Source organism: Schistocerca cancellata, chromosome 9, assembly GCF_023864275.1.
Source record: "Schistocerca cancellata isolate TAMUIC-IGC-003103 chromosome 9, iqSchCanc2.1, whole genome shotgun sequence".
Taxonomy (NCBI): domain Eukaryota; kingdom Metazoa; phylum Arthropoda; class Insecta; order Orthoptera; family Acrididae; genus Schistocerca; species Schistocerca cancellata.
Window position 1 is genome coordinate 116,896,829 of NC_064634.1, and position 11,455 is coordinate 116,908,283.

The window sequence follows — 11,455 nt, forward strand, 5'->3', positions numbered from 1 at the left end:
AATGGTTTACCAGTGACACATGCCTTTCAAGTGTTCATCCAACTGTGATACAAGTTTCAGAAATATATTTCTGATTTATGTGGCCCAGTGAGCAACTATCAGGCTGTGAATCCTCCTTTGCAGTGAAATTTCTTAAAGCCAAATATATGGGCAGGGAAAAAGGCACATAAGCATTGCCACTGTGAGTACTTGTAACTTACACAACTATGGACCAAATTCCGATCCACCATCAGAAATGCTGGATGAAACTTTGACAAAGACTGTCACCTGAGTAGTCAAATTTAAACAATATTCATCCAAAAATGTTGAGAAAAACATTATAAAGGCATCACATCAAGAAACACAGTGAAACCCTTTAAGTATTGCACACAGATCTAAATCTCTCTTTCTTGCCAATTCCAAAATATTTTATTGTACTTAACAAGACTTCCACTATTGTCTATTCTTGGTGAGTGTGAAAAATGCCTGATTGCACTGTGATTCAGATTCTGTGTGTCCTCCAATAACTGACTGATAGTTCACATATAGGAAGAAGGTGAAGGTGAAGGTGAAGATGTCCAGTAAGGACATGCAAAGTAAAAAAATGTAATGTCAAACTTTTCTTCATGCTGATGACTACTTTACTTACATGATTCTGGCAAGAAATGCATCTAACTTCATTTACAAACACAGTATTAAAATACAAACAGCAGTTGCTAGAACACAGTATAAATGACTGTTAAACCATTGTATACTTTTCTATTTTATAGATTGTGCTTTATAATTATATCTGCACTGCATATGTACATATACTTTAATTACAGGTGGAATCTGACATCGAAAGTGACACCTCAGTGTTTGATGTCAAATCTCCAACGCGAGACACAAGCCCAAGTGGAGGAGGCAGCAGTGGAAGTGGAAGGAGACGGAGTTGCACCAGCAGCAATAACAACAATAATGGGGGTGGCAGTGGAGGCGGCTCAGGGGGAGAGAGCAGCAGTGGTGCCACAACAGTCTCCTGTCCCACGTCCACTGAGACAATGACTCCTACCCTTAAGGCAGTGCGTTCAAGTAGTGAAAGCCCCAGTGGAGTGGTGGACGCACAAGGTTCAGCTACGTGAGGACTGAGCCAATAAGAGTGTTCAACTCCCTGTTTGAACTGGAGAGCAACAAAGCTTTTCGCAGCATTTTTGTGGCTTGGTCATGAGGACTGCTCTATTCACAAGATGCTGGTCCTGGGAGTGTGTTTACACTCAACTTTCTCCCTCAGACTTCAAGTGAAAAAATTGTGATGAGTATTAAAAAGTGCAATAGTGGCACTAGTTATCTGGAATGCTTTCATAAGAGTAAGGCAAAAAAGTCTTTTATTTTGCATATGATTACTTTCACATCATCAGCTGACTATATATAGGAACACTGCTTCAGCAGAGCACAGAACTAAAAAGACAGCCTTAGTGAAAATGTTGCAGCTGACAGCAAGTTTCAGTGGAGATAGTTGAGAAAACTGTCTGTTACACTGAACTTTTACAGGCTTTACAAAACAATGGTGTGTAATATGTAAATTGCACCACTGGATGACATTCCACAAATGAAGCACATTTTATGATGCCTCGTCATAATTCTAATTTGTGAAGAGCTTTGATTTTAATCTGATAGAATAAATAAGCTTGTTCAGGGAACGTTTATTCAGGCCTTGCCTCGCAGTTTTCATTTAGATATGCATGTTGTACTGTTATATGTGTATGTAGTATTTATGAGAAAAGTTGTACAATCAGTTGTTTTCAGAACATTTTTGCTATGCTGGCCAGTGATAACTTGTGCAATAAATTTAATTCTTGTGATTACTGTTATTAAATTAGTTACTGTTATCCAGTTTTCAAAAAAAATTGCAACATTGTATTAAATACTGAGTTGAAAAGTTGTTGACGCATCCTCCTCCTCCTCAGTTTTTTAATCTGTAGGGTTTATGAATGCCTAGCAGAGAGAGAATTATGTAATTATCTGCTTTCTTCCTAATAAGGCATTAATTCCCTAAAATGTGAGGAGTGACTGGCAAATGCATCATCTTAAGTAAAATTGTGAAATGTCCCTCCAGGGAAATTATGCCGTCATTTTAAGTGAATATTACTGTTAATTTAGCACCAGTGTTGTGACTCTATTTGAGAACTGAGGAAAGACTGTGTTTAAATTGCTAAGTAATGCTGAAACTGTTAAAACTACTCTCTAAGTTTGTTTCATCTTTTACACTGATGCTATTTATATGTTAGATTTCTGTGTTATAACTAATTATGAGCACTTCACAAACAGTGAAATATTCTGGTATACCAGAGTTATTCCAGGTAGAAAAACGATTTACTGGGATAATTTTTATCATATCTTTTATATGTACTGATGCATATTAGCAGTCATATGCAGCAATGCTGTGATATTACTTTTAGATTGATACAACTGATACATTACTACGTTTTACACATTTGAACATTCCTAGTAGATAAGTCCTTTCAATTAATTTAATTGTATTTGGGGAAACTCTACCATTTCTGTCTCTGTAAACAAATTTGCTCTGCAAGGCTTCTGTATATGATAAAAGAATTCCTTTTGCTGTGGTGTTGCACTGCCTTGCCAGAATATGTTGTACATAATACTAGCAATCATTCGCCCTCAGACCTATTTGTCATTTACTTTTTAATGATATTCATAATTGGCTGGCTTGACTATTCCCTCACATATTGCTGATAAGACTGTTTTGCATTATTTTTCAATATCCTAAATGGTAAGCTGATTTCCACTTTCAAAACTACTGTAATGTGTAACTGAAGTAACAACTGCAAATTGTAATAGCAGGACAGAAAGGAAAGGCAAAAATATGAATCACTGAGGGTTGTACTTTTGCAAGTAATAAATGCAAGAGATGTTTGTTTCTCAAATTTATATGCATAACAAGAATAAGACTAACTTCTTAGGGTGAGCTAATTTATTTACAAATGAAGGACAGCAGTTAGAAAATGCCAGATCCATGTTTTCATTACTCTTGTGTGAATCTGCATAGATGTTATACAAGCTGATTATGTTACAAAGTCAAATACAAATATTTGTTCCTGTAGCAAGAGTAAAAACATATTTTTAATTCAGTTGTGACATTCACATTTACGTTTATTTTTTCACAGTGCTTTAATGATGACTTGTATATGTTATTCCCATTCTTTCTCTTTGAGGTACATGCAGTTTCTATCATTCCAGTTCTGTAGCCATTTTTCATCTTTAACTTCCACATAATCTAATTTAATGAATCAAGAAATGCACAGAAAAACCATGCCATTCCTCATATTAGACGTCAAGGTGTTTCACAATATAATTATTTGATAATAACATAAATTGTTTTAATCTTCTCCATTCATTCTCATCTTCTCATATCTAAGTGAAAAAATTCAACCATAGAGATTCAAATTTTCCAAAGGAATTAATTATTCAAAAGCTGCCAGTAAAAGATTGGTAAAAAGCAAACATCTGCAAATGGAAAAAAAGATGAAGAAAATTGAAGGTGGAAAATGAGGCATCTAACATGTTTCACAACTTTTATTTGTAATGTTGTTCTTCCCACTTCAAGGGTTAACAGCTCTACATTGGCAACTTATCTCTTTTGTACATCATGTTGTCAATTGACACCATAATCAACTACAGTGGGGAAACACAAAGTGTCTTTGTTCCAAAACAGTGATGGCAGATGACACAATTTAGCTCTGCTGTCTGCCATGTGCAGTGCTTTTGTCTGCTTCAATTTGGAATTACAGTTGAAGCTTTATCATTTTGTGGGGTATATGCTAAATACTCTGTATGATGCTTCATATATTTTCTTGCAATTTTGAGTCAGCTTAAGATTTATTGAAGGTCAAGGTTATAAATATTGCTTACATGTGATAGAGTGAACATATTTTCAGTTACATTGTGAGCTATATTTCTTTTCTCAAATTTGTGTCGAGGTGATTTCAAGTGACACCATTTTCTTTTTTTTTTTTTTTTCAAAAATTGTTAATGAAATATCAGTTGTTTGCAGTAAGGGTGTTAAGATAAATGATTTTACCAAGGGAAATGCAAATACTTGGCAGAAGAAATATAGTTACACACTACTGGATCCTCACTTGATAACTCCATTTTTTAACACAACTCTTCATCTGATTCTTGGCACTTTCAAGTGCCATCTACCCATTTCTGTGTAGCTCATACTTTTGATATCTTCATGACCCAAAGACAGATCTTCAATAATTTTCCTGCATTTTATTTACATGTGGTATTAGTTTCATGGCTTAGTATTTTTCTACACATTGGAAATATTTTCATATTTTTGAGCAATCCAATTACTCCTTTTGTACATCTTTCGTGTGTGTAAGTATACCTTACAAATTATCTTTACACACTATGTTTTGTCTGTTAAAGATATGAAAACTGCAGACAGTTAGTGCTATGGGCTTCATGTAAGATATTTTGTACCATGTCATCTAAAATTATTGCAAAGAGAAAATGACAAACACTGAATCCTGGTGCAGAGAACATTTAATGGCAAATCTTTATTTTAATTACACATGTGAGTTTCTTGCAAGTAGAAGCAACAATTTTCAGTGGTAGTGTCAAGTAAAGATACTTAAGAGGAGCAGGATAACATACCCATACTTCTACTGAGAAGTGAAAAGAGAAAGATCAGAGCAAAGGTCAAGAAACCAATGGTGAGAGAACAGGAGCAAAAGGCCTAACATGTGAAGATGTCTATTGTGACAATAAGAAGAGATGATAAGCAACTGCATGCCACTCTCACCTGAAAAATGATATCAGTCTTACAGCTATCCACTGTTCATTGTATACTTATCTTAATATTTCATAATCACAGCTACAAGCCTTTCACAGAGGAATAGAGATCACTGTCATATGCTTCTATTGGAAAATTTTTCATTTAGGTTGCTCCCACACCTTCCAACCCCCTTTCCTCCTTCCTCCCCTTCTCACTCCCCATTTGCACAGAATGCATCTTGTGCTTTGTCACCACTAAATATAGGCCTGAAAAATATAATTCCCACATTACTTAAGATATTTGGCATTGTTTTTAGCCACAAAAAAAGCAAATAAGTATCCTAGTATGTTGTGAATTGTATCAGTATAATCTGTGGATTGCAGGGAAGACATTTCAGCAATTTCATCTGCCTTTTCATGTAACACATGTTCAGCATTCAACATGGTCTTGAATCTCCTTCCAAATCTGTACTATTTATTATGTTTTTTATTTCATTATTGTATTCTCAGTGATCAGCAGTGATTATCTAATTACTTTTCTTGCCCATTGACATTTTATATTTGTATTAAAATGCCCCACTTAACTGACAATTCTTTTACAGAGAATTGACAAAAATCCAAACCTAATAAAAATTAAACTGAGATGCCAAGTATTTCGCTACACTTTCAGTGACAAAAACCTATGAGGAATTACTTGACTGCAGAAGATTAGTTATGTAGTTAGACAGAGGATAAATATGGTTTCAGACTATTTCGATACAGCACAGTCCTTCACTGTTTTGCTCTGGGATATTACAAAAATACATTATTTGAAATGCTTTCAATTTCCAGCTACTTCATTAATGCTGCTTCAAAATGCCTTGACTCATACAAGAAAAATGCTAATAAACAATAACCATGAAACTGTCTGACACATCAAAATGGTGTGTCAGAAGAAAGCTTAGGATCACCATTCAGAAAATGCAGGCCTCTAATTTGATTCCACAGTTAAGCAAACATTTACCATCTGTTATAAAATAGACAGTTTAGCATATACTCTAATGTCATTTAGACTGTTCTAATTCAGGGCTGAAGACTTTCACACACAACTGGAAGCAAAACATTTTTGCATCAACTTTTTCACTGCCCTCATAATTCACATCCAAAAATCTCCATATCTTTTAAATATTATTTTGAAAATCAGGCTTACAGGTCCACAGTGGCAAATTTGGTAAAACTGTCATATTATTAGACTAGTATTATGTGATATTAACTTATTAAGCCATTTATTTTTATTTAAGATCAAAAATACTATCAAAGTAACAGTAAAGAGACATAAAAGGAAAAGTGACTGTTATTTTGCATGCTTAAAATACACCTTCCTTTTGAAGCACACACACTTCATTGTATAAAAGAAAAAAAATGTATCATGTTTTTGCAGCACAGCAAACACATTTCTGAGACAAAAAAGCCATTACTTTTGCCTGGTAATAAAGCAAACATCCATGTTTAAATTTCTGCTAATGTACAATTTTTATACTGTCTAGTATTAAAGTCATTCCTTCAATACAAAGATCCTCCATGTGTTTGGGTAAATTTATTTCCCTTTGTTTCCTGATGTCTGAGCTGCAAAAGCTGTTACATTATAGAAATGTTTCTATGCAGTTTTTATGCATCTCTGTTCATATATTTATGTATGTTTACCGCATAGGTTACCTATGTATTTTCCTCAGTTGCCTGCAATAATTCTTCTACTTGAGATTATGTCCAACCACAGCACAACATAAAAAATACATATCTTTCTTTAACTGCTCATACACTTCACTCCTGTTGTCCTCATGTAAGTACTATCATTGAAGTTATGAAACTGCTTTACCACCTCACTATAGTAAATGACCAATGTCACTAATACGGAATGTTAGGGTGGTAACAAAGGAAAGTCTAAAATGACAGCATTAAGCAACCTGGAATCATATGGGTCTGTATAAAGCAGCTGAAAAAAATTAATCTGACAATATAGTAATACATAGTTAGAAACAATGAAAGAGAAATACAGTATCAATTATATGATGCAGAATTTTCATTTGGGCCAATGTCTCTGTTGGAATGTTCTTTTTGATTACTTATTCTGACCTCATTGTATGATTTCCTAGATCTTTAGTCCTCACAAGTATCTTTTACTTATGAAGATTATAATATTTGTGTTAGGCAGTGCAACAAGCATCAGTGCCATTTAAATGAAAGATATTTAATAAAAGTAAATACACTATATCTCTAATTTTAAATTCACTTTTTTACGCACTACACTGTAAGCAGTCACAGATGTTAAATTATTTTAATTTTCAAAATGCTTGAGAGCTTTCTGTTGTAGCTTCTCATGAAAGGAAAGAAAGTCATTTTAATTGCAAGAATTCAGCAGTACAATTAGTATTTCACAGTTACACCAACTGACACTGAAGTTTTAACAAAACAGTTTAGGATGTTTCTATAATTTCAGTGCTAACTTGACCATTCATTTAAGTCTTATGTGAATGCATATTAATCTTAAAATTATGCTGGCATTGCAGCAAATTTTTTAAAGCAAATTATTCATAGGTTTTTCTCTATGCTCCCATGTAATAGCTGCTACTTTCTGTTCTCTTTTAATACAATAATGCACACTTTTGTTCTTAAATGCGTACACTACATTTCTAGTGAATATATTAAAATGTTTCTTGCAAAACAAATAAAAAAGTATTGACTAAAGCTGCTAATCTATGAATCCCTTCACATGACCTTGAATGTCTACAGTACATGACAATGTGCTACATTGTGCAAACAATGAAGTGTCAACTGTTACAAAAAATATATTGAACAGTGCAGACAAGAATTATAACTTCTTTTGACAAATGTACATGTATACTTTTCCTACATTTAGTACATAGACAGGTTTTGATATATCAAGGGGTGCAATTCATTGAAAAGTTGTGCAGAATTAGTATATTAAAGCATATTTTAAGAACTGAAACATTATTTTTTAAAATTATCATATTATAAAGCTGGATTGAGACACAAGCCCGTCATGCTCAATAAATGGCTATAATAATTAAAGCATGCAGCAAAACTGTTAAAGATGCCTGTGTAAAAATGAAATACATAACAGTCCAACTTTTATTTCAAGCTCGATTAAATTTCATAGAGCTTGCTGCCTTTCTAGTCATTAGTCTATAGTAGTGAATACTGACTGTATTTATACATATTATAGACAGCATAGAACTTGTCCATTGTAAACTTAGATATGAAGTTCACACGTTGCATAAACCAAACTAAACAGACTGTTTTGTTAATGTAATATACAAGCTGTAAACATAGTGCAATTTTTTGTACTAGTATTTCTGAAAAAAGCCATCATGAAATAAACATTAATTCATCAGTTTTTGGTCTTGTACCTCTGTTGACAGAAAATAAAATTACAAAACTCTGAAGTACTGTTAAACGTAATCATACCTTTTACTGTGCAACTATTTTAAAGAGAAGAAAAGACCTTCTGATATCATGACTATGTTATTACTACATGAATGTGTTGTTATATTAATACTGAATCTTGCAGTAAAGATAAACTAACAGTGAACACCATAATGACATTAAAGTTCTGTTTGTTATCATCTAATAAAGGATATTATTGAGAAGAAGTGATTTCAACACTGCATAATTCAAATGCGCTCAACATTTGTTTAAGTTGTGCAAGTTACTAACGTACATTTACATCGCATAACATCTCATATACCATAAATACCTCATGGTGTGGGTACCATAAAGTGTACTTACAGATAAAACAACAGAGAATAATCAAACTGTGACTGTGATTTTTATTAGTCCCGTAAATTTAATTTTGTATAGTTATGTACTTGTAACATAGGACACGTCATTATGTTTATAATCTAGACAATATATGCATATAAGAAGTGCAACCACAGTGGAGGAGTATCTTTTGAGAGGCCTGAAAAACATGTGGTTCCTGAATAGGGTCATGTTATAATATGAAAAAACATGATTTATGGAGCATAGTACTTTACAGAACAGCACGTAAGATACAGGTTGTGCATAATCTTGAACACACTGATTGGACAACAGTTATACAGCATAAAGAATAGGCTGATCACTTGTTTGCGATCGCTTGATTAATGTTGTTTCTTTGGCGGCTGAGCTGAGAGCACCAGGGGGCAACTCAGGTGACCTCTATAAGGAGGCCTGTGAAGTGTATGAAAGTGCACTGTCTGAAATCATACTCTTCATGAGGGAAGGCATCTCACTCCTCCCTTCTACGGGGGATGGAAAAACCACAGACATACATACATAAAAGACACTAGGCACAGAAAAATGCATGGTGCAGAAAAAAATCACTGACACTGAAGAAGCAGTGGTAACAAAAAAGAATTGGTACTGTGGAAAAAAAAGACCTAATCTCACAATGCACTGACCTGACGTTGATGGTCGCTGCAGCATGTAGTGGGCAGCCTCCAGCGAGTAGGAGTAGAAATGATGAAGGGGTGGGTTGGCGTGCTGTCCCTCCACATGTGAGAGGCTGTAGTGCATGACAGGGGATAGTGCCTGCATAGCAACATCCTCGTCAAGCTTAGCAGTTGGCACTGGAAGCATCAGCAGTGACGTCAGAGATGACAGCCTCAAGGGACCCAGCAACAGAGGTGGTGGATGCGATGGCTGCAGTGTCAGTTGCTCAGGTGCAGTGGGGGTTGCACTGGTGCTGGCAGGAGTGGGATCAGAGGCGGGAGGCCCAAACAGTGATCTGCAGGTGTCAAACCCCCTGCAGTGTGAAATGGACTGTCTGCAACACAGGAACACGCATTGGCAACAGTGGGGGCAGGTGAGGTGGTCGGCCCTCTGGATCAGGCCCCACCACTCATTGCCACAGCTGGTTAAAGTGACAGGACGTCCACCTGTCAGGAGTGAGAGTGATACACAGGCACTGGTCCTGGCGACACTCAATGATGGCGTGTATCCGGATTGGTCAGTGGCTGAAATCACGAGACCAAACAGACACATGTGGCTGGAACTGTTGCAGAGCTGGCAATGTCAGTGGGCATGGCATGAGATGCAGCAGGTGAAGGAGTGTACATTGTTGGCATCCATGTACCAGCTCCACCAGGCTCTTGTCCCCCACTGGAGTTAAATGGGCTGAACTCAGAAAATGGTCTAAAGCAACTTCGCGGGACTTGCCAGATACATACTTCCGGATCTGAGTTTTAAATGTCTGAACCATGTGTATTGCCTCAATAAACTGGGGGTCATTATTGGTAACCATGGTACTGGAAGTCGCTCAAAAATCTTTGGCAAGTTTGAGACTGTGGGTGGTGTAGGACAATGTGTCACATAGAGAAACTTGAAATAGGTGTCCATTACAATGAGCCAGTACTTATTTAGGTAGGGCAAAGCAAAACTGACACATAGATGCCCCCATGGGTGCTGCAATGCTGGCCAGAGAGGAAAAAATTGTCCATGGGTCCGCTTGTTGCTTAACACAGTGCGTGCAAGTGGCAATAAGCCATGCAATGTCCTAATCTATTCCCAGTCATTACGTATGCCAGTAGGTCAAATCTTTGATGCTAGAGGTCCCACAATGACCAACATGTGGAAGCTGCAGTACATTACGGTGAAAGGAAGCACTAATCACAGCTTGGGGAGCGCTATCCTCCATAGGTAACAAAAGAACTGCATCAAACACACAAAGGCGGTGCTGGAGGGAGACATAATTATGCAAGGGATCCAAAGAAAGGTACGGAGAGTTTCTGGCCAACCCTGCTGCACAAAAGTGAGGACCCAACTAAGTACAGGATGCTATTGCGGCACTAGTGACAGAAAAACCATTGACTGTGTTCTAGTTCTCAGTATCTAAATAGAAACAAAGCAATTCATCCTGACTGAACACTAGGTCCTGCCTCATCTGAAGCCAAAATAAGGTAATGGCATTGGTGTATTGCACTGTTCACTGGTAATGAATCTGATAATGATAACAGGAGAGGAAGAGAGCCCACCACTTCAAACAATCCACTGCCTTGTCTGTAATGGCAGCCAAAGGTTTAAAAAGAGCAACCAACTGTTTGTGATCTGTGATTAAATGAAACTTAGAGCCATGCGGGAAGATGTGAAATTTCTTGAGGGCCAACACAATTGCTAAAGCCTCCTTCTCAATCCAAGACTACCGCTGCTATGCAGGAGTTAAAATCTTAGAAGCATATGCAATGGGTTGTTCAAACTCACTGCATATTTGTGGACCAAGACCATGCTGAGAGACATCTATAGCCAACATTAAATATTGACCGGCTGAAAAGTGGCCAGACAGAAGGCAGAGAGAAGCTTCGATTTAAGTAGAGTGAATGCTCAATCACAAACTAGTGACCAGAAAAAAAAGGCACATTTTTATGCAAAAAAATGTGCAGTGGCTGACCAACAGTGGATGTACCTGGTAAAAACTGATGGTAGTATGGAACTTTACCTAGAAATACCTGCAATTTTTTAACTGGGGTCAACCGCAGCAAAGTTGCAATCATGTCAACATGGTGATACAACAGCTTGACTCCTGTGCAAGAAATCTCAAAACCTAGGTACTCAATTGATGGCTGAAAAAATTAAGATTAGGCAAGACTGCACTTGAGACCCTCAGACTGCAAAACAGAAAACAACAATTGGAGATTGCTAAGGTGGTCTTGTGGAAGAA

The 11,455-nt window shown here is 36.4% G+C and overlaps 1 protein-coding gene across 1 annotated transcript in view; it reads left to right on the plus strand.

The window, feature by feature from the left end:
- Positions 1 to 8,255, plus strand: part of LOC126100831 (serine/threonine-protein kinase BRSK2) — a 187,045-nt gene extending 178,790 nt beyond the window's left edge. The window contains exon 14 of the mRNA XM_049911483.1: positions 804 to 8,255. Within this exon, the coding sequence (XP_049767440.1) occupies positions 804 to 1,100 (297 nt within the window). The 3' untranslated portion in view covers positions 1,101 to 8,255. The remainder of the gene's footprint in view (positions 1 to 803) is intronic.
- Positions 8,256 to 11,455: the final 3,200 nt, after the last annotated feature.